The 19,161-nt window shown below is 35.6% G+C and overlaps 2 protein-coding genes across 4 annotated transcripts; both read right to left on the bottom strand.

The window, feature by feature from the left end:
• Positions 1 to 948: 948 nt before the first annotated feature.
• Positions 949 to 8,126, bottom strand: PIPK10 (phosphatidylinositol phosphate kinase 10). The gene is made up of 9 exons (XM_008235009.2): positions 7,841 to 8,126; positions 6,843 to 6,996; positions 6,161 to 6,326; positions 5,644 to 5,754; positions 5,102 to 5,289; positions 4,005 to 4,096; positions 3,070 to 3,187; positions 1,806 to 2,114; positions 949 to 1,423 (listed from the first exon to the last, which is right to left on the bottom strand). The coding sequence occupies exons 1-8, from the start codon at positions 8,046 to 8,048 to the stop codon at positions 1,820 to 1,822; spliced, it is 1,332 nt and encodes a 443-aa protein (XP_008233231.1). The 5' UTR covers positions 8,049 to 8,126; the 3' UTR covers positions 949 to 1,423; positions 1,806 to 1,819.
• Positions 8,127 to 9,680: 1,554 nt separating this feature from the next.
• Positions 9,681 to 12,995, bottom strand: HWS (Galactose oxidase/kelch repeat superfamily protein). 3 transcript variants are annotated; one of them, XM_089052743.1, is made up of 3 exons: positions 12,510 to 12,930; positions 12,019 to 12,106; positions 9,681 to 11,194 (listed from the first exon to the last, which is right to left on the bottom strand). In XM_089052743.1, the coding sequence occupies exons 2-3, from the start codon at positions 12,060 to 12,062 to the stop codon at positions 9,958 to 9,960; spliced, it is 1,281 nt and encodes a 426-aa protein (XP_088908869.1). In that variant the 5' UTR covers positions 12,063 to 12,106; positions 12,510 to 12,930; the 3' UTR covers positions 9,681 to 9,957. The 3 variants fall into 3 exon arrangements, with proteins under 3 accessions (XP_088908869.1, XP_008233232.1, XP_088908870.1); XM_008235010.3 differs by lacking the exon at positions 12,019 to 12,106 and having other exon boundaries at positions 12,510 to 12,995; XM_089052744.1 differs by lacking the exons at positions 12,019 to 12,106; positions 12,510 to 12,930 and adding an exon at positions 11,673 to 12,009.
• Between the last annotated feature and the right edge of the window lie 6,166 nt (positions 12,996 to 19,161).

Below are 19,161 nucleotides of genomic sequence, written 5' to 3'. Positions count from 1 at the left end.
CATTTTTGTGGGCCCTTGAGCTAAAATCAAAGGCTGCAATCATATTGTTAGTCCATTTTCATGACTTTCACCCATATGGTAAGATAACAGATGATCTTGACTCTTCTTGAGAGAGAAATGACAAGATATGCATACAATGCGGTGGCCCCTTTCTAGCTTTCATGATCTGCCCTGCATAGGGACTAGGCTACTTTAAGTTTGTTAATAACAAATATTATTAAGTATAATTATGGCTGGCTAAATATCTCTTATGGGGAAGATTAAAAGGAAATTAAGCTCTTAACCATGCGGATTATGGTGACTTGGTCATTGCGGAAGCATGCTGTCCACAGCATTGTAATCTGGGCTTTTGACAGAACCATACCTGAAGCCAAAATGTTAGCTCTGGTGACTGGTCCACCAGGACCAGACCAGTCAGAACAAGAAGGCCCCAATTTGTGGTCCTTAGCCTATCTGCAATGCCAATAGGCTTTATGTTTCTTTATTCTTCTAGTTGTCTTTCTGCTTTTTTTCTGCAGGCAACAAGTGTTTTGCTAAGGATTTTTTGGTTAGCAAGTTTCCAACATTAAATATAACACCACTTCTCCAGTGCACCTAGAACTTGGAAACTAATTGAATTTTCATGATAGAAGGACCACCAAAATCATAATTGGACCACTTGTGTGGTTGGGTTTTGTTCTTGACTGAATGTGGTCCAAGGGCTTGCTTTTGGTAAACATCTACAAACATCCCATTTTTGTTATCCAACATGGGCAATGATTAGGCCTCAAAGGGTTACAGTAACATGGGGCTTCTTTTTATTCCTTGTTTTTGTTAATTGTACCTTCCCAGTTTATTTCACACTTTTTTGGGTGTTTCCATGTTACAGAGATTGGATTTGCCTGTGATTTTGAGGCCAGTGGTTTGAACTTGGTCTGCTATGACATATTGACAGATCATATTGAAATCTGTAGCAAGAAAGAATAGACTACGATGAACAATATTACATGAACATTTACATGAGAGTTTATGATCATATGAAATTTACAGAAAGAGATTTACAGTGAAGGATCGTCTCGTATGAACAATGGCATGCAGTAGTCCACTTATGAACAATATGACTTGAAGGTTTCAGTGAAAGTTTATGATCACATTGAAATTTACAGCAAGAATTGTCTATATGAACAACTCGTGCATAATGCCGTGCGGTGTGCCCCTTCATCGATCTTCATTTTTTCTTTATCTTTAGAACTATCATTACTTCTCACTCCTACTAATGCACCAAGCTATAGTTTCTACCTCATGCACAAAATGTGACATTCCGATCCTGAGATAGCCGACACGAGTAGTAGAGTTCTTGGTGTTGATCTGAAGCATCTCCTCTTCACTAAGTTTTCTAAAATAATCGACTAGCGCAATCTTCGACTATCCTGTGGCTGAGTCCCTGTCAAAAACATATTTAGAGTTATGCTACGAACTCTTCACATTATTAATGATGTGTCTAGATATAGAAACTCTTCATAGTTACATTGTGTTACATGCAAGGTGAAAATTATTACAAACCAAACACCAATATGTATGCCTTCAGGCATGCAATCAGTGAAAATCTACCAGAGTTTCAGACATTTGAGTTTTGTTAGGTTTGAGAGCTGACTCATGGAAAAGCACTGCATATTGGCCCCATTGAAAATAAGGCCCAATGTGGCCAGAGCAGGTCTAATATGAATCTCTCCTTGTTTTTTTGGAGCCTAAGGGTAACATGAATGATGAATCTGTCTATAAAAGAAATCTAAAGGTTAGATTGTTAAGGAACAGAAAGAACCTACCTGTTGTGATCAAACTAATCTGACTCTTCGGGCAGAAATACTGCGCTCAGAAACTCTTGAAAGCGAGAAGAATAGGCTTTGGGATTCACAGTCTTGATGGATTTTGAGTCATATTTTATTGCCTTGCAAGCATGCTCAATGCGCTTTTTCATATTGTAATTCTGACAAAAATCTACTATTCCAAAGATTAAAAGAACCTTGAAGCATTCCTGTGCACTGGTGCACGACCTATATGATTTACTTTCCATTTCATTCCTGAATGCCCGGACAGCACGTGCTGGCAGTCTATCCCCAAATTTAAACCCAGGCCTACAGCGGAAGAATAATGAGCCATGGATCGTCAGTTTTATGTTGAACATCTATCTATGAATTTGTAATTACAGGTTTTTCATAATCCTTATTAAAGGTATAATAATTTGATTTTTTTTCCTCTATGAAACTGTTTAGTACTGACTACCAACGAAACCATCCAAAATGAAGAAAATGAAGCTGTGACAAGTAAACAACGGATCAGCAGCTGAGTTGGCAAAAAATATGGTTGGAAGTTTGTTAGGTGATTTTGTTAGTTAGAAATGTAACCTGAGTTGTAAAGCCACTTTGTTGTATCATTAGAACAGGGTTTATACTAACAGATTTATTAAAGAAATAGTAAGATCATTGTGGCTCTGCTGGAGAGAGAAGTCCAGTCATTCCCTGTTCCATTTCATTTCTATCATTTTTTCATTTACATTCCAACTACAGTCAGGGCTTAAGCCTTGACAAATTAGTATCAGAGACGTAAAGCTGTTCGTCCTCAATGCCAAAGAAAGCAATGGCAAATTACTGCAGATATTAACGAATGTAGACAGGAATTGAAATGGGAAGAATCGTGTGCCTTCTGCCATTGCTTTATTTGGCATCCAGGACGAACCGCTCTGATACTAATTTGACAAGGCTTAACCCTGACAATAGTTGGAATATAAATGAAAGAAAGAAAGAAATGAAATGGAATAGCGAATGACTGGAATTATCTCTGCAGCAGAGCCTCAATGGTCATATTACTTCTTCAGTGAGTTAGTTGTTGCAACCCCTGTCTATTTATACAGTTCAATATATTTACAATTGACATAACAGTAATGAAAAACAAAGCCTAGCAAACTTCCAACTTGTGTTTTTGCCAATTCTTTCATTTTAGCACAATTTTATGTCAACTTGAAGTGGGTACTCATTTTGGCCCTATATTTACGCCAAACAGATTGATTATGCAGCAATGCATACAATATACCTGTCAAGTAGATCGCAGATATCTGCAAGAGTTAACTCTGAGCTTTCATTTTGTTCTGAAGTATCATCCGTTTTCTTTTTGGCACTAGAACTTCTGGAAGCGTTTTCATCAATTGAACCTGCCAAAGGGGAGATAGATTTTTTACACTTACCGCTAGCATAATTTCGAAGACCTATGACAGATGAGTGGAGAAGTGTAGCAGTATGACATCATCTTTGCAAATAATTCTTCACTACATGTGCAAGTTTTAAGTACCCAAAAAAAATAGAGAGAGAGAGAGAGAGAGAGAGAGAGAGAGAGAGAGAGAGAGAGTGCACGTGTGTGTGTGTGAGTGAGTGAGTGAGAGAGAGAATGAAAAGATACTATATAATATGCAGATTAGCAAAGAAAGCCACAGTATGTCTGGGGGGCAACATCACAAGGAAGCAAGGACAAGAGATCATAAACACATGTACACAACAATACAATCAGAAAAGGTAAGAATTGAGAATCAGGACAAACACACATCTTGAACTCCTGAATGGATCCTACAAAATAGGTATAAAAATTCAAGTAAATGAAAATTTTGACAACTGAACATACCTTAAACAAATTGTAAGATATAAAAAGCTGCTTCATTAGGGGTGCACTAATGATCAATCTTATGTAGCATATATTTGAAAGAGTTGAATCAACAAGAAGAATCAATCATATGTTCAACTGATGAAAGAATATGCATTTCTAACACAATATTAGAACAACGACAAGAACAGGAAAACAAAAATACCATCACACTTCTTTTAAATTTTGTACTAGGTTTTCAGTGTATTGTCACTGTACTCTCATATTTTAGAATTTTCTTATCTGCATATATTTGCATGATACAAAATATCTGTGCATCTTATGAAACTTAAACGTTCACTAAGTCAGAGAGGATGATTAATGAGAAGAATCACCTTCATGTGAAGCTTCTATGTGTATACCAAGCAAAAAACTATAATCCATGATGCCCTCAGCTTCCAAAAACTCGCAGTCATACTTGACTTGTCTATAGAAACAAAAACAACAAATAAAAGACGTTAATAAGGAAAATAAAAAGGGATTCATATATCAGGAAGCAAAATTATGCATCCTTTTTATCTAAATTTTGTATTCTGAGATTAGTCATTTTTTTTTTAATGTGATAAGTTTTGTTTTTTATATTTATTATTATTAAAGGCCAAAGACTTTATTCATCAATAGAATGCAGAGAACACAAATCATCCTGAAGATAAGAGTGAAGCCAGCTAGGCCCCTCTTCCATCCAGTTACATGTCTCATTACAATATAAAGCAAATTTGGCTAATTGGCTAGGTCCCTCTGTATAAGATACCACCGGCTAAATCCATTAAGCTCATAATGTATAATTAGGACTAGGTAATTACTTAGAAACAGTACTATATGATGGAATGCATTTCCAATTTAATAGTTTGTGAATGCACTCTTAAAACTAATGTTAATCTCCTTTTACGTCCATAGAAATTATCTTGGCTAGATAAGAATGTCATTTTTGGTCTATCTGTCAAATAACAATGGCAATATTATGGACTCAAATTTTTATTTTTATTTTTGGAAATGAGATACAAATCAGATAATTTGTGGAGCAGCTGCAGTGCAAAATAGAGAAGTAAAGTTTCTTGATTTGGAAGATCTCTAGACATCCAATAGGTAAAAGAAGTGAAGACAATATTATTTTTTTCATGTACCTCTGAAAGGTTACAATGGCAACATGGCCTGAATAATTAAAAACAACAAAAACAAACAGGCAATTACTGAAACAGCTGCAGTACATAACAGAAAAGAAAATTTTGCTCATTCAAAACTTCTTCCAAACTTCTATTTTAAGTAATGAATTAACCAAAAAATAAAATAAATAACCAAAGAGGCTATCCAACTCAAAGTATAGATTATTCACTAACATCCAAAAAGTTCAAACTAGACTCAAGTTTTATGCATAAAAGTTTGCTTATACGCCGATTTTGCTGAGAAATGACAAATAAACCAAGGGACTTACGCTAAGAGTCGAGCTCGGACTAATGGATCCAGGTAAAAGCAAAAATCAAAATCCAGATCCTTAAGTATGGCTCTATCCTCAACGATTGTTTTACTGCAGGCTCGGCCTATTGAAGAGCCTTTGAGATCATAGCACTTATCTATGCAAATTTCTGATGGCACCATGTTTCCCCAAACAGCACAGTAAACCTGCTCATTAAAAAGCAACAATTGATTACAAGAAACTTGAATACAATAAAGGATCAATTTTGTTCAAGTAGGTTGGAATTTTCATGGTATGGCTCTTTTGAACACCCTCAATCTAGAGGGACTACCTGACATGGTGGAGGCAAAACTACCTGACATGGTACCTCCAGCCTTCTAGGCTACTCGCATGCTATAAAGTCCTCAATTGGGGTTAACAATGCTAAGGTGAAGACCAACATAAGTAATAAATCACATGCATTTTTCCATATATAGTAAATGGTTATATAACAATCAAATTATATTTCATCAAATTTGAATAAAAAAAAATTCATTTCTGAGCTACTGAGAAGATCATACCTTAATCCCTCCCGCTGGCCTGACAACATGAAGTCCGTACAGTTTTATTAATAGTGAGGCCCGATACTTCTTAACATGGCGGTAATAGTTTGGAAGCATCTCTAAATATACCTATGTGAAAAGGTAAATATAGTAAAATGCTTAGATTGCTAATAAAGATATAAAAGCAAAGGAAATTTCACAATTCATAAATAAATTAATCTTTTGAAACACAAAAATTTGGACATAGTATGAGTTAAGTCTGCACTTTCTGATCAAACAAGAAGAAAAACAATGAGAGAGAGGAAAATATATAGCGGAGAGAATCCTTTCAGAAACAAGTAATAGCTACTAGTTTAACTCTTGTTCAAGTATTATTATTTTTTAAATCAAAGAAGTAACAAGTTCTCAACTTACAGTATTCATATTAATACAAAAAGCAAAAAAAAATTCCATGAAATGTGTATATGATTAATTGTTTGTCTAGTAAATTTCAATTGATTAAGGGCAAAATGTCACTAGAAGTTTAGTTGGTTACCTTCAGTTCAGACTTCCGAAGGGTTTTAATCACAAATCGATTGTCATTGGATGATACAATTACCCTGCCATATCTTCCCGGTAAACAAACCTCCTTTAGAGTCCGATGTCCACATATTGACAGCTGATACTGGTCATAATCAATACTATCAAGCTCCAGCATACGTCTGAAAACAATCTATTGGTTACAGCTTTTGCAAAGTCAAAAAAAAAAAAAAAAGCAACAAACACCGGCATATGTGCATAAACTGTATACATATATGAGCACGCACACACATATACGAACATGCATTAGAATTACATTAACTGCAAATAATCATAACTTAAGGATAGACTTTTGCATGTTTCAATTTCTTTTCAATGTGCATCTCTTCACCTATTTTCATACCCTGTCTGACATAACTATTTTTGCTTGACCACTTTTTTCTCCAATGGGCCAAAATCAAGTAAGCAAGTTTTAAGGGTTGAACTGACCAACCTCCAAGGTAGGGTTAAGATATGCACCTTAGTTTTACATTTCAGTATCTTCTATCGCGTTATTATATTAGATAGCATCACTCTTGCATTTTTTTTTTCTTGGTAAGCAGTGCACTAAATCGCTTGTAATAAAATGAACAGCGAAACTTGATAAATTAAATCTATTTGGACGAATAATTTCATTTGAAAGAAAATTACAAAGAAACCTGAAAACTGCAGGACCGTAATCTTTCCATTCAAAGTCAGTTGTGATATAAGGAAGTTGTAGAAAGTCCTGTCTAGAATATTTTATGCAGTTAGTTTTAGTAGCTTTGAAGTCAGCTGGTGAAAACTCCTCTTTCAAAAGCTCCATGTGTTTTCCTGCAAAGTATCACATGTTACAAAGATGTAATGAGTGCTGAATATTGTACTTGTCAGCCATACATCACACTTTACTACATTATAGTGTGGCAACCTAATCAATAATTCAGATTCACAGTGTGGCAACATGTTATTCGTTTGCATGAAATGTACTGTTTTAAAGACAAAGCAATGCAAAATAAATTTGATATATACATTTCTGCAGTACAAAAAGAATTTGAAGATGAGAATTAAACAAGGCCGCATATCTGAAATGCTTTGGTTAATCTGTTGTAACTTATCTGTGATGTATATCAGAACAATTGACATAAGAGGTTATCATCTCTTTTTTGTGTTGGTCCACAAATACTGAACAACATCCTAGCCTTTCATTCAAAGTGACTTGTTATGCCCTTCAGGCACCAACTTAGCTGCAACATACTCACATAACTCGTGCTAAAGCTATTCGTATCCACATTGAGAAAGAGCACCATCTATCACAATGAAACAGCTATTTTGCACCCTCCTACTTCTTTTTTTTCTTTTTTCTCTTTCGATAACCTCCAACTTCCTTCAATACTTTCTTCAACATATTAATTGCAACGAAAATAACTATTTTTATTCGAATAATCAAAACTATCATACAAATAATCAAAATTCATTGGAAGAAAAAAAAATGTAAACTTGATGCAAAATTGCAGATGGGTCTTCCTGTATCAGACATCATCAAACCAAAAGTTACAAAACCTACCAATCAAAAGAGAAAAATCCTAGAAACATGAGCTGACACATACATAACCAAAAACAAATTTCAGAAGATAAAAGAAAACCCTTCAGCAGGAACATTGAGTATGCAAAGATTTACCTTTGTCAGAAGAAATCCCTTTTTGGAATTCCAAGAATTTCCGAGGCAAATGAGAGAAGAAGGGGGTTTGGTTTTTCATCGAACTTCTTGGCTTCTGCTGCATCATCATCATCAGTTCTAAAATTTCAGCTTTAGTAGTTGTTGTCATTGTTATGACAGAGAGGCGGAGAGGATTGCCCACCGGACTGTTTACTGAACCAAAAACCATTGCCCTTTTACGCGCGCGAGGATCATCTTAACGGAAATGCCGTTTCTGAAATATTAATGCCAGCAAAGTTTCGCGTCTGGAACGGACGTACCCCTTAGCGGTAATTTTTTATATATTAATTTGACAATTTTGGCCTTGCTTTTGATATGTTGAAAATGTTTATTGGATGTCCATCTTTGTCAAATCATATTCAATATGTCCTAAGTTTCCAACTCAATACAAGTTATAAGGTTTGATTGCTATGTTAATCCGATTGGTTACTTCTTTTACAAAATTGTTAGGAATCTAGTTTCAGTGGTAAAACATTTATCCTCCTACAATTATGGTAAAAGTTTGATTCTTGTCTTCCCACTTTTCTAAATGTAGGGAAAAAAATAGTTACAAAAAATAGTTTAGGTTCAACATACTACAAGTATTGACTAGTAACCCTTCATCTAGAAGATAATTTGTGTTTGAATTGTATGCTTAAATTGCCAAAAACTTCCCTCGTACCGTTGAGGTTTTTTAAAAAATAAATAAAATTAAACTGTCAAAAGGCTAGACAATGAATTGCCAACCTTTTTTACTTAAAGAAAATTCAGTTATATATATGTTCTTAAAATATTACCCTACTTGTAATGTGTTTTTATTATAATTCATAGAGAATTCTTGTCATCCCATGAATGGACCATTGGACATATTTAACAAAAAGAGATGATGGGTGCCACCCTATTGGCTTATTGTTTGTAATTATCTCATTGGGTGTTTTTGATCCTAATGTTTTGAACTTGTCCTCTCTTCTATTTGAACAAATATCATTATCATACAGTGAATTATATACATTGTGAAATTAAATTTCAATGGGTGATTAAAATAGAAACATACAAAACATACAGCTATGAAGATGGAGATGTCTTTAAAACATAAATATTTTTTTAAAAAATAAAAAATATGGGGAGATTCTAGCCACTGAATTCCAAATCTCTAAAATCAGATTCATTGAAAAGCCAAGGGATTTGAATAAGATTAATTTGCAGGTTTTTATATTTGGTAGTGGGCACAAGCCTTTGGGCCACAAGGCAATGTCCATTTGGACAAAAGCAGCATTAGAAATCATAAAATCACAATCTTCCATCGTCACATCTCCACCAAACAAAATCTACCTCCACTAAACCAAAGTGTTCATCTTCGTCACTTCTCAACCAACCCACGCAAGGCAAAGCTGGCTTACCTGTAACTCCCACTTTTTAAAGGGCAAAATACCACATTAAATTCTTAATTATTTTACGTGGAAAACACATGGTTTTGTTGAAAGATATGATGCTTGAAAGCTTGGTTATTGGCTCATTGCCAAAAAATTATCAATGACCTCTTGCTAGGAAAACATCTCCAAAACCATGGCCCCTAGAAATCAAAGTGCCCCTAATGGTTATATGAATCTTGCAAGTATCAGTCGTCCACTACGCACGAAGGTGAAATCATGTATCAATAATCAAGACTATCTCACGCGTCGGTAGGCGACTAACTGTAGTGTACCTCGTCGTTATATGTGTAACAGAGTGTCGCATAGAGATGCAAGAGTTAAAATCTAAAGAGCATGATAAGGAGTTTGTCTGCTTTTTGTGGTAAAACCAAGTTCCTTACATGTCATGATTGTAGCAGAAAGAAATGCAAGCACATAGATTTAATGTGAATAGGAGTACATGTCAGGAACTCATGATTGTATTTACCAGAGTGGCATTTCCAATGCAAAGAATAATATACCCATGACCATGAATAACGAGCAGCTTATCTGCAGGTACATTATACGACTTTTAGAACACAGATGTTGTAACTCAAACTAATGGGAAAACAAAACAAAGGTGAAACACAGGGATTTCAGGCAAAACAATTTGCACCACCACATCATATCAATCCACAAGGAAACATATCAGGGAGAAATTTCAAGCCTCGGTTCAAAACAAAAACCAGTAAAGAGCTGAAGTGGAAACCTCTTTGTTACCGGGCACTTCTGTGACCATCTCCAATGTCTCTGGCTCATGTCAAAGACAAGAAGAGCTGGAGCTCCATAGCTCTGGATGTATATAAGATCATCTGTGCCGCTACTGGCGAAAACATCATCAAACTCCCCAAATCCTTGGAAAAACTTATGCGGCATTCTCGCAATCTCTTGCCAGGCCTTCCCATTTAGAACCCAGATACCAATCCCCTTAATTATGTCAGGCCGATCCTGTTTACCAATCCCTCCCACCATAACCAGCTTCTCCTTCAAGTTCATCAGACGGCCACATGTAAGAGGGCAAGGTACAGGAATAAAACTCCTTATCAACCCATGAGGAGAACAAGAAGAGAGATTATATGTGATTAGACCATGACGATTTTCTGGTGACCCGCCCCCAGTTGAGTAAATTAAGAAGTACAAAACCCCATCACAGATAACACTCTCATCCCCACCTCTCCATCCTGTCAGAACCTCTTTCAAAGAGGTCACCCACATCATTGTTTCTGAATCATAAATATGAACGGAGACATCCCATTGGAAAAAATTCCCAGTAACTTGCTTAGATTTCACAATTGAGATAGTATAACCATGTGACTTCCTGTTAACAGAAACTGCAAGTGCACTGTAATCAGAAAATCTCAAGCCAGGGTCCTGAAGCTTCATGCATGATTTGGTAATAGGGTTGCAGACATATAACTCAGTTCTACTATCATTGTCCATAAAGCAAACCAAACCACATGATGAAGCAATAAACCAATTAGATGTCTCAATGCAGGGGAGTTCAATGCCATACCACTTTCTAAGGATAGGATCATATGCATAACCAGTTGGTTCATTAGAGCTGGTAAACATAAAATACCAAGGTTTTTGTGATAGCACACGTGAAAAGTTCCATAGAAACCTTTTTGAACTAACAATCTCATTCCATCTTTTGCACACACAACGTGCCCTGAAAATGCTTGCAACTGGTAGATAGGCTAATATCCGTTCCAACAGGTCATCGGGAAGAATCAAATCCACCGAAACTGCAGTAGCTTCTTTATTCCCTTCGTCACTGAGCTCTGAGAAAGAATCAAACTCCCCAATCTCTCTTGCCATGTCATCAAGGGAATGGCTAAACCATGATGTTTCTCCCTCCATGATCAAGAAGAGTAAACAGAAAAACCTGTACACACAAATTTAATGCACAAAATCTTATCAATATATTGTACCACATGAAATTATGTTTGATGAGATTAGAGCCTCTTGCCACTACATGAGTTAGTGATAATGAGATTAGCATCACCTGACAAGGTATGAAATATGAAACCTGTGGTCTAAAAACCAATACAAGTCAGAGCCTGAGATCACATCAAAATTGATGAATCGGGATGGCATATCAATTCCAGATGTTAGGTGTAGTAAGTCCTAATTAGGATTGACAGATTAAAGACACTATAATCAGCAGACAGTACTGCTGTCTATGTGTCTAATAATTTAAAAGTTACATAATTACAGAAGAGAAATGAAACATGCTTCGGACTAATCGAAAGGCTAACAAAAGCAGAAATCAACATGTAGATCTCAGATTTTAGCCACAACCCCGTCAATGAATAGTTATAAGCCAAAAGGAGAAAACAAAAACACAAACAAAATCTATCCACCTTCCAAGATATTATTCCTTATTCCCATGGCAGAGATTTATATCAGGGATAGCCAGACCGATATCCATGTGGGAAACCTTCAAGCAGACCAAAAAAAATGCAGCCAGAAATGATAACAACTTCAAAGTTCAGACAGTCTAGGTGATTGAATATTGGAGATTCAATTACGAAAATAACGCACCTCCAAATTACAGATATGATATACGTAGCGCAACAAAATCTTGTAAATGTCAGAAATTTCATTTCGTACCAAAATGAAAAAATTACACAACTAAGCAAAGGCATAGGAGATTGCACCAAATGATGCAAACCCAGAAGGAAAATGGTATCAAATTAAAATGCATACCCAGAAGGTGAAGGTATCAAAAAAATGAATACTTCTCTCAGCATCAAATGGCCAAGACTAATTCCAAAACTTTACTGCCCACATCCAACTACATTTGGAACAAAAAAGCCATGAAACAAACAACACCAAAATGATTATGGAAAAAATGAACTTCTGTTTAATCAGACTTCTTACATCAATGAAACTTCTGTTTTTTTCCAGACAAAATAGCTTTTCGTATAAGAAAACATCATTGTATTGACATCAAACCCTAAGAGAGATTTGTGATTGAAATTTAAAAAAAAAATGTTAGATGAAGAGCGATTAGTCCATGGATACCAATCAATCAAACATCAAAACCCCATAAACTAGATAGCAATACATCAACAAACCAAACTTACACCTAACATTGGTGACACAAACAGATCAGTGAAAGCATAAAAACCAAGTTTTTTTCACAAAAGCAAAAGCAGAAAAATTATTTCCGAAAACGAAATCCATCAAGCACACACCTTTAATTTGAAGCCTCTTCCACTGTCACTGACCAAATGGGTTTGCTTAGATTTGTTCAGGGACTCAATATTGACACCAGTTAAAAAATAAATGAGCCAAAGAATTTATCTTTCACCGACCAAACCTCCTTAAACAAAGCACCAGCTAAAACGGGAAGGGCTCTGCCCAAAAGAAGAAGATTTCCTTCAAATGGTAGACAACCATGAAATGGGCTACTCTAGATTTGGCCGGCAACCATGCCTCAGCTCAGCAAACCCAATTAGAAAGAGAGATTTTATAGAGAGAAGTGACTTCCGTTTCTTTTTCGATGTACAAAAACGACAGGCAGGTAGTGAAGTGAGAAGGCGTTTTTTCAATAGGGTCTGCGTCTCTCTGTTTATGTGTGTGTGCGAGAGAGAGAGAGAGAGAGAGAGAGAGAGAGGGGGGGCGGGCGCGTGAGAGACTTTGAGTTTTGTTTTTGTGCACACAACATAGAGTGAGCTCGAGAGATGGGTTCTGTGGTTTTATTCAAGCATTTTATGGATTTTTAATGAGAGGAGGAGAAGAAGGTGACTTTTGGCCACGACACAACACAACCAAAAAAGAATAGTATAATGATTTAGACCCAAAAAAAAAAGGTATAATGCTGTCTTACTCATCACCCCTTAATTTTTACTTTTTTGCTTCTTGTTTCTGCCTTTTATTTCATATTGGCCCCAAAACAAATCTTTTATTTCTTAATTTCTTACTTCAATTTGCACCCTTATTTTTCCCATCCACTTCTTTTTTTGACTCCATCTTTTCTTTTTTCTTTTTTACTTTGATTTCAATTTTTCTCTTTTGTGAAATTGGTATATGCTTTACCAACCATAACAAGGCTGTCCATAATACCAAACCACATGGGTAGCCTTCTTTTCTTCCTTCCATTTTCTTTGAAACAGAAAAAGGAGGCGATGTGGTAAGAGCTTTTTTTGTGGGTTAGAGGCACAATGGCCCTTCTTTACCTAACTCAAATCTCATGTTTCATGCTTCCATAACTCGCATTTGAACAACTTTGCTCTTGTAAGCATATGAGTTGTAATCATAAATTAAGTATGATTATTATGCTCTATAATTTTGGTTGTCAACTTTAAACCAACTGTTAGATTAGATTTTAAAACGAAAATCGGCTAATGTAGGGACAGAACCACCCTTGCAACTTGGGTGCCCTATGACCCTGGTGTGAGGGGTGGTTAGGGATAGGGTAGGCTGGTTCTTGGATGTTTTTCCCTTTTTTTTCCTAATTTTGGGTATGCTGCCCCTATTCCGATAGGTGGTACAATAATGCGATATCCCTAACATTACTATAGGAAAAGTAGAAAACTAATAATCCTATATAGCTAAACGCCTTCAGGTCATGTGAAAAATCCTTTCAAACTCTAAACACACGTGGCGTGGATACACACGTTTACTCTGTTAAACATTGTACCTCAAATCTTGAAAACCTCAAGGGCCAGCTTGATTGTTTTTTTAAAACAGCTTTTCAAGAAAAAGTCAGAATCTGGCTTCCGTCTAAACAAGAGGAGGAAATTATTCGCTATAGCCATAATAGAGTATCAGGTTTCTAATATCTCAGCAGTGCAATAATTCATTATTCATGCATGCTAACACAATCATCTAATAAAAAGTTAATAAAAATTTAGGGGCCTCCAAATGTTTTTAAAAGCCCAACATTATATTATATTTGTGAGTATGTGTAGTTTTTTTGTATGTAAAAAAAAATTAAATGGATGCAAGTACGTGAAAATAGACGAATGATGATCTTGATTCTATTTAAGGGTTCTAACGTAATTGATACTACATATTTTGGTTTAATTTATGATTTATGAATTTTAAAATTTGAAAAATTGTTAATTTATTTATACATATAGGGCCTCATCAGCTTTCTTCGCACAGGGCCTCCATATTTAATGAACTGGCTCTGTCCATATTCTATAAAGCAAGATGTTTTAAAACTTGCTTAATGGCTTTGGGTTCCCCACGAAATAAAAATAATCCAGATTTAGGTCAAAAACAAAAAACACGCAACAAATTAATTGAGGCAAAGATTAGGAAGCCCAATTAGATTTGCCCATTGCAAAAGGGGAATTGACAATATGATGCAAAACATATAATTAAAAGCAGATCATAAATGTTTATTATTGTTTCTAGCAAGTGATGACATTTTTTATATAAACAAAAACGGTAGATTGCGTTTATATATAATTCAAGCATAAAGACCGTCAATCACAAAAGCCAGTACAAATACAGATAATCACAAGGTTATTACAAATACGGAAGCTCACTATCTATAAAAGGTTAATCCAAATACAGAGAACTCCACCGATAACATTAGGCACACAAATGTACCTCCATACATAACCATAAAATGTCAAAGAAATTCTGACATAAAAGTGGCAAACTTGCAAAAGTGAGGCAAGTGATGACATTTAAATCCAAGAAATTTGGTAATCACAGCTTAGGCATTAGCCCCCACCCTACCTTTATTGACAAGGGCAGAAACCGCCGGGCGAAAAAACAGTAAGAGAACAGAACATGCTGTAGGATATACGATCCTAATGTTCATTATAAACAAAGCATTATATAAATATATTATGGAATATTTTTAGTGCAGTTACTGCATAATAATACCAACAAAAATTTGTTCAAATTTATAAATAATGCTTAGTGCGTGGAGCCTCATCAGCTGATGGATCAACTTTTCTTCAGGCCAAAGGAATAAAGGGGTCAATTTAAAATAAATAAATAAATAGGGAAATAAATGGCTGAATGGGTAAACCAAGTGTCAAAAGGTCTGGACTTGTATCACAGAGTTATTTTTGTAGTAATTAAAGGGGAAATGGAATAAATTGTAGTGGCTGCACCACTATGTAGCAACCTCTTTCTGGTAAAATAAAATCACTTTGTGCACATTAAGTCATTACTCACTTGTAATAGTTTATTGACAAGCTTTACACAACAATATTTTATATATATATATATATATATATATAATGTATGTCTGTCTTGTCATGTGTGGGATTTGTCAAGGAATAGCGACCAAATACATTTGAAACTTAGCAGACATGGAACGAAAGAGAGATCTACTACCAACCAATCAATGAAAGTGATGTTTAAAAACTCAGCATATTACATGAATTTTCAAATTAGGTCAGGTTAGCCTTTGGAGCATTCATCTTACCATGTTTTTGAGTAATGAGAGGATAATTTCCACGACTCATTCTCTCATCGGGTATAAGATTTTCAGGTAAGTTCTGAGTACGAGAGGTCTTAACTAATATATACTTAGCTTTGGCCCTTAGCATAATTGGAACTCAATTGCAATGTAGAGTTGACTTAATTAGGCCTGCATCTTTCCAATTGAGCATGGACTTCAAACACCTAATGCATGATAGAAAAAGGTAACAACGCAAAGGGAGAGATAGTGGAGCAAGTATGCAAGGAAAAGGGACACCACATGGTTGAATGGCCAAAAGGGAATTATTACAAACTTATGGGTCATGCAAGTTTGGTGATAGCAATGAGTGGAGCTTATAGATTTTTGTGAAACCAAAGTACCGCACAAAGTGCTTCTAGTCTCGTACAAATATATTGTGGGTGGAAAATGCATGTGGAAAATGTGCTTTTGCTTTTGGATTAAATATTGCAATCTGTTTTGCTTGGCTGTACGTCTAAGCGTTTTTGGATCAATAATAGGTCACTGGGAATTGGCAGTTGCAAGCAGATCCATTAATGGATTCTAGGCATTTGCTTGCTGGGTTTTCATTTCAAAAAGGTTTCAACATCTTCCAAATGGGAGATGATGAGGAACGTGGACACTCAAGACCTCTTCCTACATGAGGCAAAAAAGAAGAAAAAAATCGTTAGTCATAAAAAGTGATTTCTCTTCTCTCCCAAGTTCCCAACCCAAGCAAATGATGGGACAAAGCTCATTTCGTAAAAGGAGACCAAATTCATTCCTCTAGCGGCTGGTTCTCCTCGTCGGGGCAGGCTACTCGAATCTCCGATATATGGCCGGCCTTTTTTTAAAGCTCTGAGTAATAATGAAATAATCAAGAGATTAAGAGCACTACCCCTATCTATAGGTACTCTAATATGACTAAATGCATTTGTATTTTTATGCATGTGGAGAAAGGGACCAATAGCCTTGTTTTTGTTCTCTGTAATTAGGTACTCTTAATCTTCCTCCTTAAGTTGGATCATGGTTCTTCTATCAGTTAGTAAACGAATAATTAGGTACACTGAATCTTCCTCCCTAGGTTAATTTTTTTCTTTCAGCTCCTTCATATTAGATTAAAACACATGGAACATGGTAGTCAATTTCGAGAAGTAAAATAAGAAGAAACTATTCACTGTCTGGAAAAATGGATGCATATACATATACAACCAAGGGATATGAATGCAGGAAAACCAAAGAGCATGCATGCATGTAGAAAAACCAATTAGTCAGCAAAATCAAGATAAACTTGTCGTTGTGGCTATTAAGATCACTACCAAATCCAAAATTTTCCCACTTTGCTCTATGATGACATTTGACTTTTTCTATCTAAGATTCAAAGTGGCCACCAAATAATTATAACTCTTGTTATTTTTTCACCCCTTGAGAAATCATAACCGTTGTTAGTTCCAAAACAATCCCTTAAATATCCTGAATAAACAAATCCACTATCTATCTAGCTAGTGTGGATCATTGTAACCCTAAAAGACATAGAAGTAAGGATGTGTATCAAATCAAATGTGACACATTAAGAATATATATATAGACATAATCATATAGTCGATAGGCATCATGCCATGCGCATGTCCAGTTTGTCATTTCAAGTGCATAAAGCCAAAGAGAAAAAGTGTTGCAATAGCGATTCGAAATTACAAGTTAATTAGTTTTAGAACTGAATGCTATACTTGACGCTTTGTAGAAATTATGTTTACTCAGTGCTTGAGCATCTAGAGATGACTATTGAGATAATGTTATATGCTCAAACATAACGATGATTTTCAGGTCGTTATTAGATTTTGACGCATTTTTTAGGTTATCTAACTCGCTACTAGTACTCTTAGTTGGATTAAGACTGTCACAAAGTGTTGTGTTTATTTCCTATTATCTTTCAGTCAGGAACCATGTTGGCTCTTATCTACCCCAAGTAATTTTAGTTATACCAACCAAATTATCAAAAGCTATCATCATCACCCTTTGATCTTTGCTAGAAGCTACAACTTATGTTGTATCTAAAAGGGATGCACCTTGGACGGTTTAAATTAAGTAACTTTTTAAAAGGATCCTGTTATTAGGCCATTTAAAATAAAAATTAGGTCTTCACTTTCACAGAAAATTTTAGTTGTAATAGAAATCAGTGTCACACCATCATATTTATCATATCGTTATAACTGAAAATAACAAAATTGTGATATTTCCGTTTCATCAAATTGTTTTGGGGTTGAAGAAATTGATCCATGCTTCGTATTTAGGGCAGACGAAGTCAGTATCACAGAGATCACTGATCAGATTAACGTTGACGGCAATCGATAAAAGGTATTATAATATATATGCTAATCAATCAGAAACGGCACGGGATCCGGAGATTGTGATCAGAGACAACCGGATCTACAGCAGTTTGCAGCAGCCGAAAAAATCGTAGCAATCCCATCCCACATTTAAAAAACAAAAACAAAAACGTCTGTCTGTGATTTGGCTTACTTGTTTGGTTATTCATTTCAATCAATCACATCGTGCACTGCGCTCTACACTATCCTATCCTACTACTACACTCTAGCACAGCTACAGCGTTTAGTAATTTGTTTTTTAAAATATATAGGTGGTACGTATACCCACCCAGCCTGCCGCTACTGCAATTTGCTGATTTTCTTCTGCTTCGTCACTGTAACTGGGGAGGGGAAGGGGGTTCATGTCATGCGTAGCATACTACTCGCTCTATTCATTCGGAACGTGTCATGGTGTTCTTAGTTTTTGGGAAAGGTGTGAAGAGATTTGCTTTGGTTTATGGAGTTCATTAAAATCATCAAATCAAAGGGCAGATGGGTTGATTTAAGGAGACACCATAAATACAGATCACAATCGCATTGGCGAGTTTTTATTTTATTTTTACTATAATATTATAGTATAGAATGACTCAACTAACCTAACCCTAACATTATTTGGGCCCATACATACATAAAACTTGGGTTCATGTAAGGTCCATCAGTTTGCATACCAAAGCCCAACCCATTAAGCCCACAGGTTTTTTTTTTTTTTTTTAATCAAAGGATTTTTCTCACACACATTATCAAAGTCTCCGGCTGTAAACTAAAAAAAAAAAAAAATAAAAAGCGTTTTCTATATCTACGGGGATGTATTTTTACAAGCGACATTAAGGTACAGAGATTCAGACACCTGAATTGACCACTTGAGCTCAGAATAGGGATGCCTTTGATATCACGCTTTAGATGTAGGTAATATACCAAATAAGTAGTAGCTCAAGCACATACTAGTGTAAAGTTATAAAACACATGCATTTAACAGATTAACTGCAGCAAAAAGGTACCAAAATGAAGTGGGTTTGATCAATGGCAACATCATAAAAGTCAAAGATAAAAAATCGAACAAAAGATGAAATATGCAAAAGTCGACAATCAAAG

The sequence above is a fragment of the Prunus mume genome, linkage group LG5 (genome assembly GCF_029339155.1).
Source record: "Prunus mume cultivar Tortuosa linkage group LG5, ASM2933915v1, whole genome shotgun sequence".
NCBI classification, from domain to species: domain Eukaryota; kingdom Viridiplantae; phylum Streptophyta; class Magnoliopsida; order Rosales; family Rosaceae; genus Prunus; species Prunus mume.
This window is presented reverse-complemented; position numbering and strand designations above follow the sequence as displayed.